At 33.5% G+C, this 20,339-nt stretch overlaps 2 protein-coding genes and 1 pseudogene across 3 annotated transcripts; all 3 read left to right on the top strand.

The window, feature by feature from the left end:
• Positions 1–6,290: 6,290 nt before the first annotated feature.
• Positions 6,291–10,039, top strand: LOC143609164 (26S proteasome regulatory subunit 6B homolog; annotated as a pseudogene). Its single transcript, XR_013149378.1, has 5 exons — positions 6,291–6,743; positions 7,884–8,143; positions 8,219–8,371; positions 9,664–9,747; positions 9,859–10,039. The product of XR_013149378.1 is annotated as a 26S proteasome regulatory subunit 6B homolog (transcript).
• Positions 10,040–13,193: 3,154 nt separating this feature from the next.
• LOC143609195 (ubiquitin-conjugating enzyme E2 28-like) lies at positions 13,194–15,402 on the top strand. The gene is made up of 5 exons (XM_077084021.1): positions 13,194–13,361; positions 13,550–13,633; positions 14,688–14,815; positions 14,910–15,014; positions 15,100–15,402. Exons 2-5 carry the CDS (start codon positions 13,564–13,566, stop codon positions 15,241–15,243), a joined length of 447 nt encoding a protein of 148 aa, XP_076940136.1. The 5' UTR covers positions 13,194–13,361; positions 13,550–13,563; the 3' UTR covers positions 15,244–15,402.
• Positions 15,403–18,816: 3,414 nt separating this feature from the next.
• LOC143609194 (pathogenesis-related genes transcriptional activator PTI6-like) lies at positions 18,817–19,769 on the top strand. Its single transcript, XM_077084020.1, has one exon. It carries the CDS (start codon positions 18,974–18,976, stop codon positions 19,634–19,636), a length of 663 nt encoding a protein of 220 aa, XP_076940135.1. The 5' UTR covers positions 18,817–18,973; the 3' UTR covers positions 19,637–19,769.
• Positions 19,770–20,339: the final 570 nt, after the last annotated feature.

Raw genomic sequence — 20,339 nt, 5'->3', positions numbered from 1 at the left:
CTAAACCGTTCGTCGCTCGAACTCGCTCGCCGCTCGCTCGGAATTTGCTCAGAAAATGCTCGCTCGTTTTTTCGTTCGATTGTAAACGAGCCACTCTGCTTGGTTCGGTTTGCAAACGAGCCAAGCAACGAGTAAAGGTCTGCTCGGTTCGGTTCGACTCGAATATTTTTAATTTATATTATATATAATTATATATGAACAAATATATAAATATATAGACAAAACACATAACTATAAGCTTACAATTTTTTTAACCCCTTTAAATTTTTCCTATTCCGTCAATTTTATAGTTTTATTTTTTCGTTTCAAGTTTTTAGAATACTAGAAGTTCGTTTACATGTTTATTTTATCTCACTTCAAACTTACTTTTAATAAAAATTTACAATTTATTACATGTTTGTCTAAAATCTACTAATTTATTTTTAAAATATATAATTTACAACCTTAAAACTAGTTTCTTATTGAAAAATTTAAAGTGGAAAAGAAATAAATAATGCTCGAAATCGCTTGATGTTCGATCAAAAAATGCTCGATTCGATTTTGGCTCGTTTCGGTTTTTGCTCGGTTCGAATTTCATCCGTTCGGCTCGGTTCGGTTGTAAACGAGCCAAGCAACGAGCAAGCCTTCGCTCGGTTCGGCTATGCTCGTGAACAACCCTAATCGAGAAGGAAGTAGACGGATTTGAATTATTCAAATTTGGATCTGTATATATTTTGTTATATTGTTTAGCTGTTTTAATCGTAGGACGAGTTATTGTTGATTTATGCTACGTACCCAACGCATGGAGATGACCGACCCGCGACCGTTACCAAACGGCAGCACACATTTAAGTTAACGGACATCATGTTTCTCATGCATGCATATTACTTCCTTTTATTTAGTGCCCATGCTTATATCTTTAAATACTATTAAAGTAATACAATGTGGGCACATGCCCTTCTTCTAGGTTGTCCACATGTGCAATCCAGTCAGCATGTTTTCATTCTCATGTGCCCTAATATTCTGTCATGTGTCATGTTGACCAAACACTCAAAAAACTTATTTAAATTTTAAACCTTAATATTTCTCACCCAAATCATTTTAATCTCTCTCTCTCTCTCTCTCGACTTACTAACTCCACCATCCACCATCTTCTATATTCCGGTAATATAGATCGGGATTAATCGTTTTCCGGTAAGGTTATATATTATTATACTCTAATGGCCAACAATATTATATGATTTTCCGGCAAGGTAATATCTTTTTCCGGTAAGGTTTTCCGATATGGTTTTATATTTATTTTAATTGTTATATGATTTTGTAATGATCTCTTTAGGTTGTATATCAAAATTCAAGATTGAATTGATATTTTGAAGTTATGACGGTTTTCCGGTAAGGTTTTCCGGTAAGATTTTTGTCACAAATTCAACGTTTTCCGGTAAGTTTATATATTATACTCTAATGGCCAACAATGTTATATGATTTTCGGCAAGGTGATATCCTTTTCCGCTAAGGTTTTCCGATATGGTTTGATATTTATTTTAATTGTTATATAATTTTGTAATAATCTCTTTAGGTTGTATATCAAAATCCAAGATTGAATTGATATTTTGAAGTTATAACGGTTTTCCGGTAAGATTTTTGTTTTCCGTTTTTGTTTGTGTTTATATTAATTATTATATAATTTTCTATTAATCTCTTTAGGTTCTGTATCAAAATCGAAGATACAATGGAGATTTTCCCTATTTCGTTTTTCCGGTAACGCGATTCAAATATTCCGGTTATCAATTAGAATATTTTTTACATAATTCAAATCTTCTATAATTGGAAATTTATTTATTTTGTGATATTAATATTAATATTTAATTTTCTCATTTTGGGTTATCTCTCCAACTTGATATAGTTAATTTCATGGATTGAAAATTTGTTGATAAGATTTCTTATTTTTTGTTTAATATTGATGTATATTTTTGTTATTATTCATGTATTTATGTATTTTTGTTTAATATTGATGTACATTTTTGTTATTATTTATGTATATTTTCTGCACTTCCAAAAAATATTTCTCAAATGTCAATATTATTGTCAATCTCCATTAGTAAGATTAAGTTTTGAGTATTTCCTAATTTTCACACACTTTCCATCTTTTTTGTTTGACTAATGTATAATGAGACATAAATGTCACAATTAATGCTAATGAGTGTCATCATTTGGTTATGGAAATTGATTAACAATTAATGCACTATAAAAATTCGAAATATTATTTGAATTTGAATTCTAAAAAAAGATATATTAAAATTGGTTATGGAAAATTTTTGTTTCCATTGTTAATATTATTATGAATATTAGTTTCCAATATCCACAATCTTCCTATCTTATACGTTTGACCAATTTATAATTAGACATAAATGTCACAATTAATGATAATGAGCTTGTAACAAAACTGAATGCAAATTTCAAAGATTGTAATAACATAATATTAGTTATGGATCGCCTAAAAAAATAATAATTTCAAGGTTACATTATGCCATGGTTTTTGTAATATTTTTTGTATTTAGGATCTTTGACTATAACAAATTTCGTTTAACAATTTTGGTAAACAGATTTATTACTTAAGTAACAATTTATTATATAATTTAATCAAATCATATAATAAAGTTGAAAGTCATTATTTATAATTATTATTTTTTACATGTATTCAAATTAATAATTCGAATTTCAAATAAATAAGTTGAGTATAATTTATTTATTTATTTTTGGAATTGACTATAATGTGGGTCGGTGTTTTCTAATTTTTTTTAAAGTAACTTTATTTAATATTGTTGACCGACTATTAGTTTTGATAGTTCCAGAAATTTTGGTAAACAGATTTATAACTTAAATAGTCATTTAATATATTCTAATTTAATTCATTTTTTTAATATATACTCAACATAAAATGTCAATTTCTTAAATACGTGTCTATTACATTTTCTGTTTTTACGGATATCCATATACGTTCGTTAGTAATGTCTTTAATAATATTCTCATTTAAATATAACAATTAATTTCCATGTTTTTAATATATTTTTATTAAAATACGTGTATATATGGTATATATATTTTTGTATCATATATTTTCACCTTTAAATATTTTTATAGTCAACATAAAGTTTTTTAATATTTCCAAATTCATTTGAAAATTCATTTATTGTAAAACGTTTTTATGTTTTTCAAGTTTAACAAAATATTAATGTCATTGATTTAAAAGTTTGTTGCAAGATTGGTAAAAAATTAAAAAAAAATCATAATTTTTTGAAGTTGACTAATTCCATTTTTTTAAATATTTTGTAACTATTTTGAAATATTTCAAAACGGGTTATTTAAAAGAGAATCAAATTTGTTATCTATACAATTACGGCCAAAAAGATTTTTATTGATATATCTTTTCGGTTTAATGGTTTAAGTTAGAAAGATGTTTTATGTTGTCATTTTGCTTTGTTTGTTGTTGTATGTTATTTTGTTTTAATAAAAACAACAATTTAATAAAAACATATTTACTAATGTTCAAATGTTACTCATTATTAAATATATTTAATTTGGATGCTATTGTTTTATTATATTTTCAGGTAGTGAAGCAAAATGAGTTTCTTTTGGTAGAATGTTTAAAGAAGTTGATGATGGTTTAATATGAAAGAACATGTTTATGTCTTTTGTTGATTTTTTTGGTTGTTCGATGTACATTAACTTATTCTAACTTTTAACTTTTAATATGTAGAACAAGTAAATGGTTAAACGTTTTGGTCCAAACGTTTGAAGAAGTATTGTGTTGCTTGAATTTGTTGTTTAAATTTATTATGTTTATTGACATGTTTTTCCACCCGTGTGTAACACGGGCTATACCCTAGTGTTCTAGTATTTTGCTATTTGCATTTACGTTTCCATGTTCTCCACCTGGTGGTTGCATGTTTAGATTTTTTGGTGTAAAGGTTGACTCATAGTAATGTAAAAATAGAGAAAAATTGTTGAAAAACTTGTCACGTTCTTATTTTTTTTTGTAGCACACATACATAGATTAACTATTTTGGAGTTTAACCCATTCAACGGGTCCCTATCACTTTCCTATGGGTGCGATTTACTTTGTAAAGAATTTAGAAGTGTATTATATGCTTTGTTGATACTGTCTATTGTGAGTTGTGGCTAAAGTTAGTCAATGAATCAATCAATTTAAGACATGTCTATGTAATCAATAAAACATATATAATAAATAGTACATGGATCGTCTTTCATGGTGATCTTAGAATCAAGATAAACCATATACATGTAGCCATATTAAACATTATTATCGATTATCATCAATAAACTCTTTTAACTATTATTATTATATATAACAAATTAAAAGTTTGGTGCCGCAAGTGCCTTGTTGGGCCCCTTGGCGGCACCGAACTGGTCCGCAAAGTTTGTTTTGTTGTTTAGTTCAGTCGTCGCAATGAATGTAACGAAAACCGAGCGAACGTCAATTTTTTGTGTGTTTTTTTTGTTTTAGTTCCGGGATCAACAACGTTCGGGTTTTACCAATGCTCGTGTTTTACCAACTAACACCACCCTATTTATCCGCCTCAACTTTTATACTTTTTTGTTTTATGTTTGGTTTCAATTATAGTACAATAACACACGTCACCAAAACCAATCGAATTCGCGTCAACTTACCGGTTAAAGACCGGTTAAAAAACTAGTTAACTAACAAAACCCAAAACAAATACCCTACATAGTACAGTTAGTACTTACCTTAACTATCTACACTATTTAACATGACTTCACCACCATCAATCGTCCTGCACTAAAATTGTCGTTTAAGTTAGATTCTATAGTAATTGAGTTACATACTTATTATTTTTAACTAATTACATAAAATAAAAATATAAACATCTATGGATTAAGTGGCCAGTCAAATGATGGGTAAAAGCTTGATGCCGGTTGGCCTCTCAAGTTCGAATTTTGATGGCGACACGAGTTTTCTATTAGAGTGTCCCTTCCCAGAAAGCTTGCTCTTGTGGACGGACAACTCCTGTCAAGTGGCAGGGGGCTCGAAATTTTATCGTGGAACGCCTAGCCAAACTCGGATGCCAAGCGTGGGCCCGGTTAAGACAACATAGTCTTGGCCCGAGTGGGGCGGTTGGGGCTCTCTCCGAGAGCTGTGGCTGATTATTCAACCACTATGAAAGTCACCGTTCAAAAAAAAAAATCTATGGATTAGATTTGGTACGGGTCAACGGTTTGGTTTTTTCAAAAACATAAAATTAAAACGTCGCTTTTACTTCGGTTTTGTTTTTTCGTTTTATTTTATTCCGCGTTTTTAATGGGAAAATTCCCAAAATAAGCGTTTATGAAAATGTTTTTCAGGTTTTAAGTGTCATTTGCAAGAAATTTCCAAAACAAATATTATAATCTAGTTGTGACGAATAGTTTGTATAACCAATTAAAACTTGACATGTGTCTTTAAACTAACCGTAACGAGCATATTTGCTAACCATTACTTGTCATGACTAAATAAGTTTTATGACTCGTAATCAACGCCCACGAGTAATACATAAGTTCTTTAGTCGCGGCGAGTAGATTGTAAGGTTAAATTAATCTCAATGAGTTAACTACTAATACATTACTCGTGTAGGGAATGTAAACCAGGTAAACTAGTCGTTGCCACTTAACGACTTCATGAAACTTATTTAGCCGTGACGAGTAAAATGATTAGTGAACCTGCTCGTTACGGTTAATTTAAGGGCACATGGCAAATTTTAACTTGTTCTACAAACTACTCGGGTGTAATCATAAACTACTCGTCACGACTAGTTTAGAATACCTATTTTAGGAATTTCTTGCAAATGACACCTAAAACCTGAAAATTTCATAAACGCTTATTTTGGGAATTTTCCGGTTTTTAATTTTGTATCATCTTCTTTGGTTTCATGCACACCTATACTTCGGGCATGTTTGGGATTGAGTTTGAAAAATGTTTATTAGCTTATTCGCTTTTTCAAAAAGCCTGGATTTTGAGGCTTTTAGAAAACTGTTTTTTAACTCTTTCAAAAAGCTAAAATAAAAAGGATTTTTATGACTGCGAAACACATTTTGACTTATTAGCTTTTTAAAAACATCAAAAAGTCAATAAGTATTTTTCAAACTAAATCTCAAACATGCTTTTCATCTCGGTAAAATGGTATAATCCCAAAACCAAAAAAAATTAAAAGTTTTGTGTCAAAACCTGTAAACAACAAAACCTATAGTAAATTGCTGCCCACGACACCGTTACTGTATAACAATAATAATAATAATAACCCCACCGTCACCACCACCACAAACCACCAGCAATGGCAGCGACGATGGTTCTGGACACCACCGAAGACGACCTCTACACTCGGCTCAAATCCCACCACCGTCAAATCGAGTTCATCGACATCAAAGAAGACTACGTAAAAGACGAATTAAAAAACCTAAAACGCGAACAAATCCGATCACAGGAAGAGGTTAAACGGATCCAACCTGTGCCGTTAGTAATCGGACAGTTCATGGAGATGATTGACCAGAATTACGGGATTGTGGGGTCCACCACGGGGTCTAATTAGCACGTTAGGATATTGAGTACTATTAATAGGGAGATGTTGAAACCCTCGGCCTCGGTTGCGTTGCATCGGCATTCGAATGCGCTTGTTGATGTGTTGCCGCCCGAGGCCGATTCGAGTATTTCGCTGTTGAGTCAGTCGGAGAAACCGGATGTTACTTATAATGTGAGTGATGTGGATTGTTATTGTTATCAATTAGATATTTTGATCTTTGTTACTTTAGGGGTTCTGTTAACTTTAGGTTGTATTAGAACTATACGAGTTCGTTAAACGGTTCACGGATTGATAACCTAGGGAAATTTCGTTTGTTAACGAAGTGAATTTGTTTGTGAAAAAATAAATGAGTCGAGCCACTCGAGATTGGATAGATAAATGAGCTCAACCTTATTGAGCCCGAGCCTGAAATAAAGCTTTTTTAGTTATCGAACATGAGCTCGGGCTTTGTAGGGTGTTTTTAAGTTTTAACTTCTTAATGAGCTCAAGCTGAGCTTTGGCTTGTTTAAGGTATTGCTTGTATGCACACGAGCTTGAGTCATCCATGCCTAGTTTGTTTCAAATTGTAGCTCGAAATTTTTATTTATTTGACATTATTATGTGATGGATTAATGGTAGGCAGGTGTGCAAAACTGAGTTGCGGTTTGGTTCGGTTTTTACTCTTAAACATAATTGCTAGCTTTGGTTGTGGGATTTTTTTAAGCATAACTATAACCGAACTTGGGTTTTGGTTAGTTGGTTATGAAGCTAGGTTATTTAATCGAGTGAAGTTTGAGTTAAATTTAACTAAATGAACATGGAAAAAGAATAGGTGACATCAAACTGAAATTGAATGAAGGTTAATGTATACATATACACGCTTTCAGATATTTTCAAGGTTTTTCGTTACAACATATTGGCATATATACCCAATCCATATATTCACATATCTACGTGTAATCATATATCCATCTCGACATAAGCATGTTTTAGTTCTTTTTTGGTTGGTTAACGTTCGGTTATGGGACGCCCTTAACCATAACCGTTATTAATAAATCCGTTAATCAAATAACCTTAGCCATAACTGCCGGTTATTGGTTAATTTGGTTTGGTGGCGGCTTGGCTGACGGTTAATTTCGGTTAACAGTTAAGGTTTGCTCAGCCTTTGTTGATGTGCTCTTAGGCATGCCTAATTGCTACACTGTTTGATCCGCGTCACTATTATTGATCGATCTAAAACTTGTCTGTTAGCTTAAATATCTGTATGCTTTTGATATTTATGTGGTTGCTGCAAAGCTAATGATACTGTTTCTCGCAAATGTGATTTTCCAGGATATTGGAGGATGTGACATTCAAAAACAGGAAATACGTGAAGCTGTTGAGTTACCTTTGACTCACCACGAGTTATACAAACAGATTTATGTTATCTATAGGGTCCTAGAATGGTTCGTGATGTTTTCCGTCTAGCGAAAGAAAACGCACCTGCAATTATATTTATTGATGAGGTGGATGCAATTGCAACTGCTAGGTTTGATGCTCAGACGGGAGCCGATAGAGAGGTGCAGCGTATTCTAATGGAGCTGTTGAATCAGGTGAATTGAGTGGCTAATTAAACGTTGAATTAACCAATTATGAAATAAATTATTTATATATTCGGTTTTCTGCAGATGGATGGATTTGACCAGACAGTTAATGTTAAGGTTATAATGGCAACTAACCGAGCCGATACATTGGACCCTGCACTTCTTCGCCCTGGTAGACTTGACCGCAAGATTGAATTTCCTTTGCCTGATAGAAGACAAAAAAGACTTGTTTTTCAGGTTACTTGTATATTGATCATAATCATATCTTTATTTTTTAAATTGGTTTTTATAGTTATAAGTTGGCCTGTTTTTGAGTGTTCAATCACTGGAAGCATGTCGATCTAGGTAAGTTTTAAATGAATTGAACAACATGAACGGGACATTTTCGTGTTTATTTGGTTAACTTTAACCGAACAAACAATTAACACAAACAATTAAACGAAGATGGTTTTCTTGCTCGTGTTTGTTTGATAAGAAAATGAGTGTGTTTGTGTTCGTTTGTTAATATCACAAGTGAACAGTTCACGAATGTAAAGTTGTAAACGAACGAATATGACTGAACATAGATGAACATACATAATCAAGCGAATACCAATCAAAATTAAACGTGAACATCAGTCTGTCGAGCCTAAAAAATTATAAAACTAAACTAAATGTAGCGGGTCCAAAAAAAAACTGAATATCTAAACAAACAAACTTAAACACACGCAAACCAACGAACGTAAACGTACGAACGAGATGTGTTCATGTTGATGACTTGATTCGTTCCACTAAATTTTTTTTTTTTTTTACTCAGTATATCCCACCAATAGCAATGCTATGGTAGGGTCTGAGGAGGGTAAGATGTAGACAGCCTTACCTCTATCCCATAGGGATAGAGAGGCTGCTTCCGGTGAGACCCCCGGCTCGATAGTAGTTTTGCATCAAGCCTTGGACATAAGGCACATAGCACTCAATCATCGGGACACCGGCTGATCGGTGCATGTGCCCTTGTCTTTCGGCTATCAACGCCACCACATGATGCCTGATTAACCTTCCGCCACTTTTAACGTTATTTTCACGAGATTAGTAAAATAACGTCAAAATTAGTGCAATTTTACTTTTGCCCACCCGAGGGTTCACACATATATACATTATATGCGCGCACCGCAAGCAGAGCGTATTCGTTCCACTAAATGAATAATCAAAATTATTCATGTTCGTTCTTTTTTTAAATGTACATAAACGAACTACCTGCCAAACAGTCACCGAACGTCCGGTTCGTTTACAGGCCTAAATATGGTTTATGAACACCATTCTTATCCCTTTTTTAAAGTATATGGATAATTAGCGTGTTGAATATGATTACAAAACTGCATTATTACGATATAATAATTTAGCTTTATTAATTAAAGCAATTTAGGTAATTCTAGTCTGCTAGGGCACTAGGCAATCTAGATAGTGAGTAATTTTTTCTCCTTATATTATTCCCAGTTACATGATTATGCTGTTGATTTTGACTTTATTTTGGTTTAACTTTTATCATGAAGGTTTGCACTGCTAAAATGAATTTAAGTGACGAAGTTGACTTGGAAGATTACGTCTCTCGGCCTGACAAGATCAGTGCTGCTGAAGTAAGTCGTTTTCATGCAGTTTTTGATTTTATAAATTATTTGACACGCTTTAGACAAAGCACGACAAAGTCAACTCATTTATTATTAACTTGAATGGCTTGTTAAATCCAGATTACAGCAATTTGCCAAGAAGCCGGTATGCACGCCATGCGCAAGAACCGATATGTTATTCTTCCAAAGGACTTTGAGAAGGGCTACAGAACAAATGTAAAGAAGCCCGACACGGATTTTGATTTCTACAAGTAATATCTAGTGGTTGGAAGCATGATAAAAGAGCTCAATTTGTTTAAAGTTATTACTATGGATGTTAATGTGATCTTTTGTTGTGTTATAGACCAACAGTTGTTACAGTATAAAATATTATGAGCTTTTGATGCTTCTAGATGATCCTTGTTATGAAATGGCATGCTGAAAGAAAACCAATATTGACTCTGATGATATATATGTGTATTGTTTTTATTTTATTTGAACGACAAAGAAAGTCAATTTTACTTGTTCTTATTGACTATTCAAAGTAAAGAATAATTGACAGTCGAGTCAAAAGTAAGATCTCTCTTCAAGTCACTGGTTTGGAAAGTCGCTTCATTTCTCGTCTTCCATGTAACCCATTAACTTGTGAAAATAATTGCCTCGATAATGCCTTTCTTTGTCTATCAAACGAAACCAAAAAGTCGAGATCCCCAGCCAAAGCAACCATCGAGTGTCAATGTGTATTGTTGTGGGTGCAGTTGGTGGATGCTGACTAGAGGGGGTATTTTTATTATCTACACCATTGCAGATCTGTTACTCAGCTCTGTTTTTGACCCACATAAACGTGTTTACATTGATCATTTCCCCCCCCCCCTGCATTTCCAAGCATCATATACCTTTGTGTTTTTGCGCATGCAGTGCTGGCTCCGAAAAGACGAAAAAATTTTTGGGCCAAATGCTAACTTTTTTTTTTGGCCTCAAGTAAAAGAAACATTTTGTTGGGTTTAAACAATTTAATTATAAATGGGCTTATTTGACTATGATTTAAGTTGTGTAAAATACTTTTGTATAAAAATATGCTTAAAATTGTCTCAAAGAAGACTAGAACCCACAACTTTTTGATTAGATGTCATACTCATTTACCATTAGACAAAGCTAGTGGTTATGTAATTGTGTTAAAACATTGATTATACACATGTTTTTAATAAAAATACATATAATTTTTTTTTTTGAAAAAAAATAATTCGGGCCTAGCGGGGTGTCGGGCTACATTATGTATAGGTGCAAAGACGGCCCATGCCCTTTTCAAATCATATACATTCTATGCAAAGACTACATTATGTATTTTACGTAAGAAGATTTACGTTTGCCATAATGGAAGTTGAGTAACTTGTTCCCGTGCTTGATATTAAAAAAAAATTGGGTAAATTTACACATCAATACTTTATTAGAATTTTAAATTATTAAAATTCTAATAAACATTTAGAAAAAAACGACACTTTTTAATCATGAAAATCTTTTTAATGAATGTTCCCAATAGTCACATTTTGATTATTAACAACAATACATATTGCATCCATTCGTAAAATAGCCAACGAATAATGGAAAATTCTCAAAATAGTCAATTTAAAGAGAAAAACCATATTTGACCAAAGAATTTTGAAAAGTCCCACTCAAAACTCACGGAGCCGTGACATTTGGGTTCGTGCCGTGAGCTTTCACTATCCAATAAAATCAGTGGCGGATTAAGAAATGTTTTTCAGTGGGTTCACTGTTTTTAAATGCTCAATTTCATAAAAGACCATACATAAAAATTTGGGTTCAGTTCGACGATTCGGATCGGGTAATCCTAATTGGGAAATTATAACACTATATCGTTGTAGAAAACAATGTTTACAGCCCAAAAATAAATTGTAGACATCTAACGCTTAATCCAAAAGCCACCACATTCTTGTAACTTCATGATCCAAATACAAGACTCATGAAGAGAAATTGTAGACATCAACACTTACTTGCAGCAACAAAACTTGCATAAAAAAAACATAACAAATCACACTCTTAAACATATTGTTGTCAAAACAAACCATCTTCACAACATTATCATTCATCTGAAACTATAGAACCTGCATATTAGAAACAAGGAAAACACATTTTTAACAATGTATGCTTTTTAGTAGTTGAATGCGTTGGATGTGTTCATATTTATCATCTTTTGCTTGTAACCTGCCTAAATAGATACTGGCTCCGTCTCACATTAACTTTCAAGTACAGATTTAACAATTCCTAAATTCTATAATTTTAAGTTAGTTGATTGCCAGCATGACTTGTTTATGTAATCACTTGCATACAATTTCCCAACAACAAGCCGATAGACTTATCTCTTGTTCCCTCCCACTCAAGACTTTATTAACCATAAAGACTTGATGTACAAAGATACAGACTTTTCTTGAATCAAATATAACATTAAAAAAAGTTACAGCATAGTCTTTGGTGTTTGATTTGAATCGGCCTCTTATGCTCCTCTTTCGTATCTTTTTTCATCACCTAACATATGTTATTTACAAAGATAAATACCATATATTATTGAATGAAAGATAATATCAGAGGATATGTTCATTCCATAAGTCCATTGAAATGCTCATATGAGCAAAAAGAACAAAAAAAATCCATAATACACACTCTGATGGAGAATCGAACTCGGGTTCTTTCAAAGAAAGGAAGGAGCCTTTGCCATTTAACCATTGTTAAACTTGTGTGTGGGGTCACTTAACATTTTATTTGTGGGCTCAGTCCAATTTTTTTATATAGGTATTATATTAAAAATCCGAAATTCAGTGGGTTCCTGTGAACCCGCAACTTACGTACTAGATCCGCCTCTGAATAAAATAGTGTCACGTGTCTAATGTCTGACATGGGCTGTGAGATTTTAAACTAAATCCGTCGGATTCATGAATTTCGAATCCAAAACCGTCTCCATGAAAAACAATATTCTCCGTGACATTTTACCATTCTTTTACCTCCACCGATTTTATTGGATAGCGTAGACTCACAACACGAACCCAAAAGTCACGTCCCCGTAAATTTTGAGTGAGACTTCTGGGGTTTTTCAAAATTTTTGAGCCAAATATGAATTCTCTCTTATACTCCGTAATAGGCTATTTTAAGAATTTTTTCGTTAAATTAAATAAACAATAGTCATCCATAACACTTTCATCACGTTGATAATACCTTCATTACTTTCAAAAACAAAAGAATAAATCACATTATACAAAAACAAACAATCATCTCCATAAAGTACATTTCACTTAGACCAACCTTTTAACTTTATAAAAAAAGTTTATAAATAAAAATCTGTCCAAGTTGGGCCGGACGGACGCAGTCCAGTTTGTGCCTTTCTGGCGTTTATGTCACGCCAAGTTGCCAGGCCCCACACTCCAAATAATAATAATAATAATAATAATAATAATAATAATAATAATAATAACAATAACACCGAAAATTCTAGAAGCCCAAACCTCCTCTATATAATCAAATATCAACAAAACCAATCAAAACCCTAATTTCTTCCCCAATTTCATTTCCATTCAATTGTCTCTCAAATTCAACGCTTTTGTTCTGATTTGGCTCTGTATCTCTTCAATCAGGTACTGTGTGTGATCTATACAAACTAATTGTGTAATATATGTCTTTTTGTAATATAATATGTATAGATGTGTGTAGATGATGATGTTGTTTGTGTATATGGTTAAGGAAGTGTAGATCTGTGATAGTTGACTTGATTATTGTGGTTTATGTTGTCGTTGACCTGGATTTGTTTGATTGGAATTATTAGAGTTTGGTGATTTGATGGCGTCGAAGCGTATCATTAAGGAACTCAAGGATTTGCAGAAGGATCCGCCTACGTCATGCAGTGCTGGTATAATAATTTGTTAATTGTGTTATGATTTGTGGTGATTGAATTTAGATTAGTAATTAGGGTGTTAATTAGGCTGGATTTGGTTAATTGATGAAAATTGAAGTAGCTAGGTTATGGTTTGGGACTTAAATGGTGATAATTAGGATATTAGTGTGCGTAATGAGCTAATTATGTTTAGAATTTTGAACTTTAGGTTGTTAAGTGAGTGAATAGTTGCTGGATGATGAAGATAATTGATTTACATTCTTGGTATTGATGAGCTAATTTTGATGAATTGAACATGATGTTTAGTGTATTTTTTGTTGGTATTTTTATGGTGTGATTGTAGTATTGTAGGTGGTGTTTGTTGAACAAATATATGTTTTTAATGCGGACGTGGTCTAAATATTGAATCTTTGACATAAGATTAAGTCACGGTTTTTATACCGTGTTGTACGAAAGTTTTGACTAATTTTTATGTGGTTAAATGTGAAATTTCTCATGTGATCTTTACACGTGTGTATTATTATGATGCCGAGGGTGCACTTTAGGTAGGGGTATGGTTATGTGCTGCCTGCTGTGTGCTATTTGTTATTAATAGTTTGGCTTTAATGATTGAACAATAAAGATGCTTGATCTCAACTCATTGTATTATTTTGATGCCGAGGATGCATTTTAGGTAGGGGCATGGTGATGTGCTGCTTGCTGTTTGCTATACTGCTATTTGTTATTTATAATTCAGCGTGTTCGTTTAAAGTTTTTTGTAGTCAAGTTTGTCATTGTCCGTTAATTACGGGTTGGCGTTTTTGACTAATTCAGTGTTTAAATTCAAAAGTATTTGTTAACAACCTTTGTTTTGACTGTTTTAGACATCAATTCATGTTATATTGTTATCAAGTTGTGTGGTATGCCTATATAGTAAACGAGTGTGTGCATTTGTACCCTTTTATCAAGATTGTTCATGAATTATTGTTTGGTTTGTTACTTTAAACTGAGTAATAATTCAATTCAAGCGTTTAAAATTTCAAGTTATCAATTCATATTATATTGCTGAAGTTTTGCGTTTAAATAACAGGTCCTGTTGCTGAGGACATGTTCCATTGGCAAGCAACCATCATGGGTCCTTCCGATAGCCCATACTCTGGTGGGGTGTTTCTCGTTAACATTCATTTTCCTCCAGATTATCCTTTCAAGCCCCCAAAGGTAGTTACTTGCAGCCACTCTGTTAAAACATGCTCAAAAGACGATAATTTAGCGTGATTTGTTAACATTTGAGTATAATTCTATGAATATTCAGGTCACATTTAGGACTAAGGTGTTTCACCCAAACATCAACAGCAATGGTAGCATATGTTTAGATATCCTCAAGGAACAATGGAGCCCAGCATTAACAATCTCAAAGGTCCGATCTATATGCCATTCTTATAAATATCGTTGCTTTTTAAATCTTGAATACTTTGTTCTGAAAGTGCGTTTGTGTTTGGCAGGTGTTGCTTTCCATCTGCTCTCTGTTAACCGACCCGAACCCTGATGACCCATTGGTTCCCGAAATTGCCCATATGTACAAAACTGACAAGTCCAAATACGAGGCAACTGCTCGTAGCTGGACGCAGAAGTACGCCATGGGTTAATTGAGTGTCTTGTCTGAAGGAATTGATTGTTGGAAGAATAAAAAATGTTAAGTTTTTCACTTTTTATTCATGGATGTCTCATGAAGAAATGGTATTAAGATTGACTCAGTTTGTGTAATATTGAAATGATTTTAGCTGCCATCTGGTTTTCTATTTTTTTTATGTTTGCTATTATCTGTTCCAACTAATTGATTTAGTGTTCTTTAAATATAACAATCATAGAATACATTACATTCTTAAATGCTGATGATCCAAAGATTAAAAACGTTTTTATTTACAAGCTTAAAGTAAACATTGTTAGGTTCTAAGTTGAACATTTACAGTAGGTACATGATATACACTATAAATTAGAATGTTTTGACCTTAAAACAAGTAATCTGGCTGTGGATTGCAGTAGTTGGGCGCAACTCAGTTTTTCTTTCTTCAAGCTTGTATGGTTTGAAATAGGTTTGGGTTTGAATACGCTTTTTAAGGGTCGGTTTTACTAGAAACGGGTTTCAAGTCGGTTTTGGTGGAGAGGTTGTCAAACCAGTATCGAAACTAACTTTGGTTTCAAAATATATTTTAATTTTAGAATGGTTAATTCACGCTTTTAAACCTGCTTCTAAACACTAATGCTCATAAGTTCATAACCCGCAACCGCTTAAAGATATCACAATCTTTTTGTCATCTCTTAGTTAGCTAACAAAAGGAAAACTAACTAATGCTAGCACCACTTGGGAATATATTATCTTAAGAGTACCGTGTTATTATTATTATTTTTTTTGACAAGCCGAGAATTTTTACCCACTACTTTTTTGGATTTAATACTGTATGCTTAACTGCAATTTCATTGAAATTTTACAAGTTTGTTGTTGTGCAAGAGTATTATCAAGATGAGTTTCTGCAAATCGAAAACCAACTTTTAACTCTTAATGATGCAATATTGATTGATGTAAAGGATTGGATCTTAAATAACATTGGTTATTTTTTTTAAATGGCTAACTTCCACTATTTAAACCTACTTCTAAATCTATACTAATTCATAATGGATTAGAACCCTCAACCACTTGAAGATATCGCAATCCTTTTGTATCTGTTAATTTACAAAGGGGAAACTCTCTCTTCTTATCTAGCACCACTTGTTAATTTGGGCTTATTTTAGCTTTAAAATAATTACTATTTTTTATTCAACCAACCCTTTAGAACTTCTCCCCCTACTTTTTTGGACTCAATACTATGTGCCTTCCTTGCAATTTCATTGAATTGTACAACTTTTTGGAAATATGTTTAATAAGAACAAAATTCTACACATCAACATGATTGTGCCATGTATGTGTTTCCCTTGAAGTTTCCCAAAAGGTCCACTTCCCACAACAATAAGCACCACAAGGTGTTTGTCATTTGCTTAATGTGACTTATCTTCCACATCTCATGACAATTCAACTTTACAAACTCTTCCACATCTCATGACAAAACATTTATGTTTTATTTTAAATAATTTATGGTGATTTCGATTTACGTTGTACTTATATAACAAAAGGTAATAACACGTGGTAAGACATTGACAAAAATAATAACATATTTGGAACGATAAAAAATACGTGAAATTTGAAAGTTCAAATGACCTAAATCAAATATAATATTAAACTTTCCAGTCAAATTAAGTGTATTCTTTACAAGGTAATTAGTCTTCTTTCCATCGTAATCAAATGATTGTAGTAATGTAGTGACATTTCATGGTCTTCACGAGTCATTTATAGTCTCCGGTGGCTTAGGAAACATAAAGTCTTGTATGGTCAAATCGACTTTAACACAATCAAATTTGTATCTATTTTGAAGTATATGCATCTTCTATATTGTTAAAACCTTTGCCATGTATGTGTGGATAGTATCCACACACAAAATAAGACACTTGAATCAATTAAAAAAAAAACAAAAAGAAAGTAAAAGTAGCTGGTATTGCATTTTAACAGTACCAAGAGGAGTCCTAAGTCGTAAAATGAAAAAAATAAAAAATCAAACGCATACTTGTTTAGTAATGTGATTCTATCGTCATAACTATATTCTAGGTCGAACCACTAACTACAAATCAAATCAGTCGAGCTAAGGAAATCAGTAAACCCAGTTGGTTTGGTGATTATAATCATCTATTCTTCTTATTTTTTTCCCATCAAATGCACAAGTTAATAAATTATATAGATGCCTTAGATTATAATCCATACACAAATAATAAAACTTGAACAGCCAGATAGATTAGTTATCACAGTTAGTTTCAAGTTTCAAATCAGACCGAACTGTTAAACTGTCAAACCTTGAAAAGAATATTTAGATCTCGAACTAACTAAATCGACCAACTTGTTTTATTTTAAATGTTTCTAGCAGTTTTAACCATCTATAAACACTCTTATCCGTTATAATTTATAACACAACAATCAACTTAAACCTAGCCTAAAGTTTGTAATTTTTACCCCCTCCATTACTTAAGACAACCAAACAGAGACGAGTAAAAAACAAGTATTGACACCGACACGGCGACACCGACATCGGTTTCGGTTCCAAGTTGTGAATTTTTTATACTATTATTTTCTGAATTTTGACTTACATACTAAAATTGTACCGAAGTGTACTCATACCTATACCGGTACTGAATCAAATATTTCAATACGAGTACCGACACTAAGAATTTGAAGAACTTGATACCGGTATTTTCGGTATAGTATGCAAAGAAACCACAATTCCTGATATTTCATAAAGCAACCCTACATTATTTTAAAGATAACCAACCAAAATGCAAAGAAACCCATAACCCACCACCACCGATATTTCATAAAATAAAGTAACCAATACAATACCACAAGGACCAAAATACATATTCACCGTTTCTTCTTTAATGCATACATGTAGAGACGGAAAAAAACGGTTCCAGACCCCACCCGACGGTTCCTATCCGTAACTGGACCCGACCTTACTCTAACCGCGGGTAACCCTCGAAATGTACCTGTAACCGGAACTGACCCGAATTCGCTGGAACCGGTTCCTACCCAAAACCCGGAAAGCCCAGTCAAATACCCGACTATTATAGAACAGGTTCCTACCTGACCCGGTTTTGACTTTGTAAATATCTAAGCCGGAACCAATGGCGAAGCTTGGACTGAGAATGGATAAATTTACACCATGTATAAAATTATTCAGACGAAAACATGTAATTTACACTACTACGGAAAAAAACAGCCCCCCCCCTAACTAACATTTGCCGTTGTCTGGAACTCACCCGTAACTAGAACCGACCCGGATCCGCGGGAGCAGTTCACCAATACCTGACCCAACCCTACCCGGAACCCGAAAAACCCGGTCAAATACCTGACTATACCCGGAACCGATTCCTACCTGCCCCGGTTTTAGCTTTTGTTAATAATACCCGAAATCAGTTCCTATCCATCCGGTTTCGGTTTCAGAAAATACCCAATTTATACACCTCTACATACATGGATCCCACTGCGTTTGTTTCTACTCTTCTTGCTTCCTTTATATTCCCACACACACACACACACACTTTCACACTCCCTCAATTCTTCTTCCTTTCAACCACTCCCCCTTCTGGTTACTTCACACCAGAAGAGCGCGGGAAACATAACCACCTTCCCGCCAAAAAAACCCTCCGTAACACTTTATTTTCACCTAATTCTGTTTTCAGTTTCTGTTCAGTTTATACGAATTCCGTTTAAAAAAAGACCTAATAATTTATGTTATGGCGGTTAAGTTTACAGAGCACGTGATCACAACGAACAAGCTTCCAACAACGACGTCGTTTCACCGGAAAGTCGTACGGATCACGATGACCGATCCATACGCCACCGATTCATCTTCAGATGACGAACAACAAGCAACGAAGAAACGGATTAAAAAGCACGTGTTCCAAATCAACGTTGATTCATCATCTCAACCGCCTAAACGAATCCAAAACCGTCGTCACGTGACTCACGTGAGTGACGTGGCACGCACCGGACTGTCCGTGAAGAAGTACAGAGGCGTCCGCCGGCGTCCGTGGGGCCGGTACGCAGCAGAGATCCGTGATCCGAGTAAACGGAAGCGGTTATGGCTCGGGACGTTCGATACGCCGGAGGAAGCAGCCACGGTGTACGATAACGCTGCGGTTATGTTGAAAGGAACTAACGCCGTTACGAATTTTCCGTTAACTGAAGCTGGTGACGGTGAGAAACTGACGGAAGTGGAAGTTAACTCGCCGACGTCAGTGCTTCCGTTTGACGATGAGTTTCCGGTGTTTGATATTGATTTTAATATTAATATTGATGTGCCGATGGATAATCCGGATTTTGCGGCTCCGGCGAGTTATTACGGCGAGGGGTTTTGTGATTTTGACTTTGATGAGTTCCTCGTTGACCTGCTTTGAAAAATGATATTATTATTATTTAATATTTTAATGTAATTGTAATATTGTAGAACGGTATATTGTATTATAGTGGGTGAGAAGGTAGCTGAATCCGTATAAGCAAGTTTTGTGTGATATTTAATTAGTTTAGGATATTATTATTATTATTATTATTATTATTATTATTATTATTATTATTATTAATGATAAGTTTTGTGTCTTAAGGCTTCATATTTTTCATTCTTGCCATGTTTTTTGTTGACCTTGTTCAATGATGTATGTAAACTAACTGGTGCCTCATGGCTCGCTCGATAAAAGCTCGAATAAAACTAGCTAAAGTAACTTGATTTGAAACAACTTAAGCCAAGTTTGCTCATTTTTGTAACCGAGCCAAACCTGTCCCAAGCTCGGCTCGGTTCGTTGGCTCGATTTTATACTCGTTTAACTTTAAAGTTGAGCTAGATTTGTAACAGCCCTAACGAAAACCGAAAAGTCTTAATATTAACAAGCTGTTTAAGTTAAAAAAGACTTTGAATGTTTTCATGTCACTTCTTGAAATGTTTATAAAATTATAAAGTGTGTGTTAACGGGATATTACTTTCACTTTTGGCTATTAGTTTTTAGATAAAAGTGTTTTAGAGATTTTGGATTTTTAATTGAGTTTAAACAAATGAAGTTTTGAAATAAATACTTAACCAATGCAAAATATTGTTACTAAAGTTTC

This window comes from Bidens hawaiensis, unplaced genomic scaffold, assembly GCF_021521415.1.
Source record: "Bidens hawaiensis isolate Kalapana, Puna unplaced genomic scaffold, B.hawaiensis_p1.1 tig00419509_1, whole genome shotgun sequence".
NCBI lineage: Eukaryota > Viridiplantae > Streptophyta > Magnoliopsida > Asterales > Asteraceae > Bidens > Bidens hawaiensis.
The sequence above is the reverse complement of the archived record's forward strand: the minus strand, read 5'-3'. Positions and strand labels throughout refer to the sequence as shown.

Coding starts and splice junctions, on each gene's coding strand:
- LOC143609195 (XM_077084021.1), top strand. CDS start 13,564: ATGGCGTCGAAGCGTATCATTAAGGAACTCAAGGATTTGCAGAAGGAT. Junction 13,634..14,687: donor GCCTACGTCATGCAGTGCTG/GTATAATAATTT, acceptor TTTAAATAACAG/GTCCTGTTGCTGAGGACATG. Junction 15,015..15,099: donor CAGCATTAACAATCTCAAAG/GTCCGATCTATA, acceptor TGTGTTTGGCAG/GTGTTGCTTTCCATCTGCTC.
- LOC143609194 (XM_077084020.1), top strand. CDS start 18,974: ATGGCGGTTAAGTTTACAGAGCACGTGATCACAACGAACAAGCTTCCA.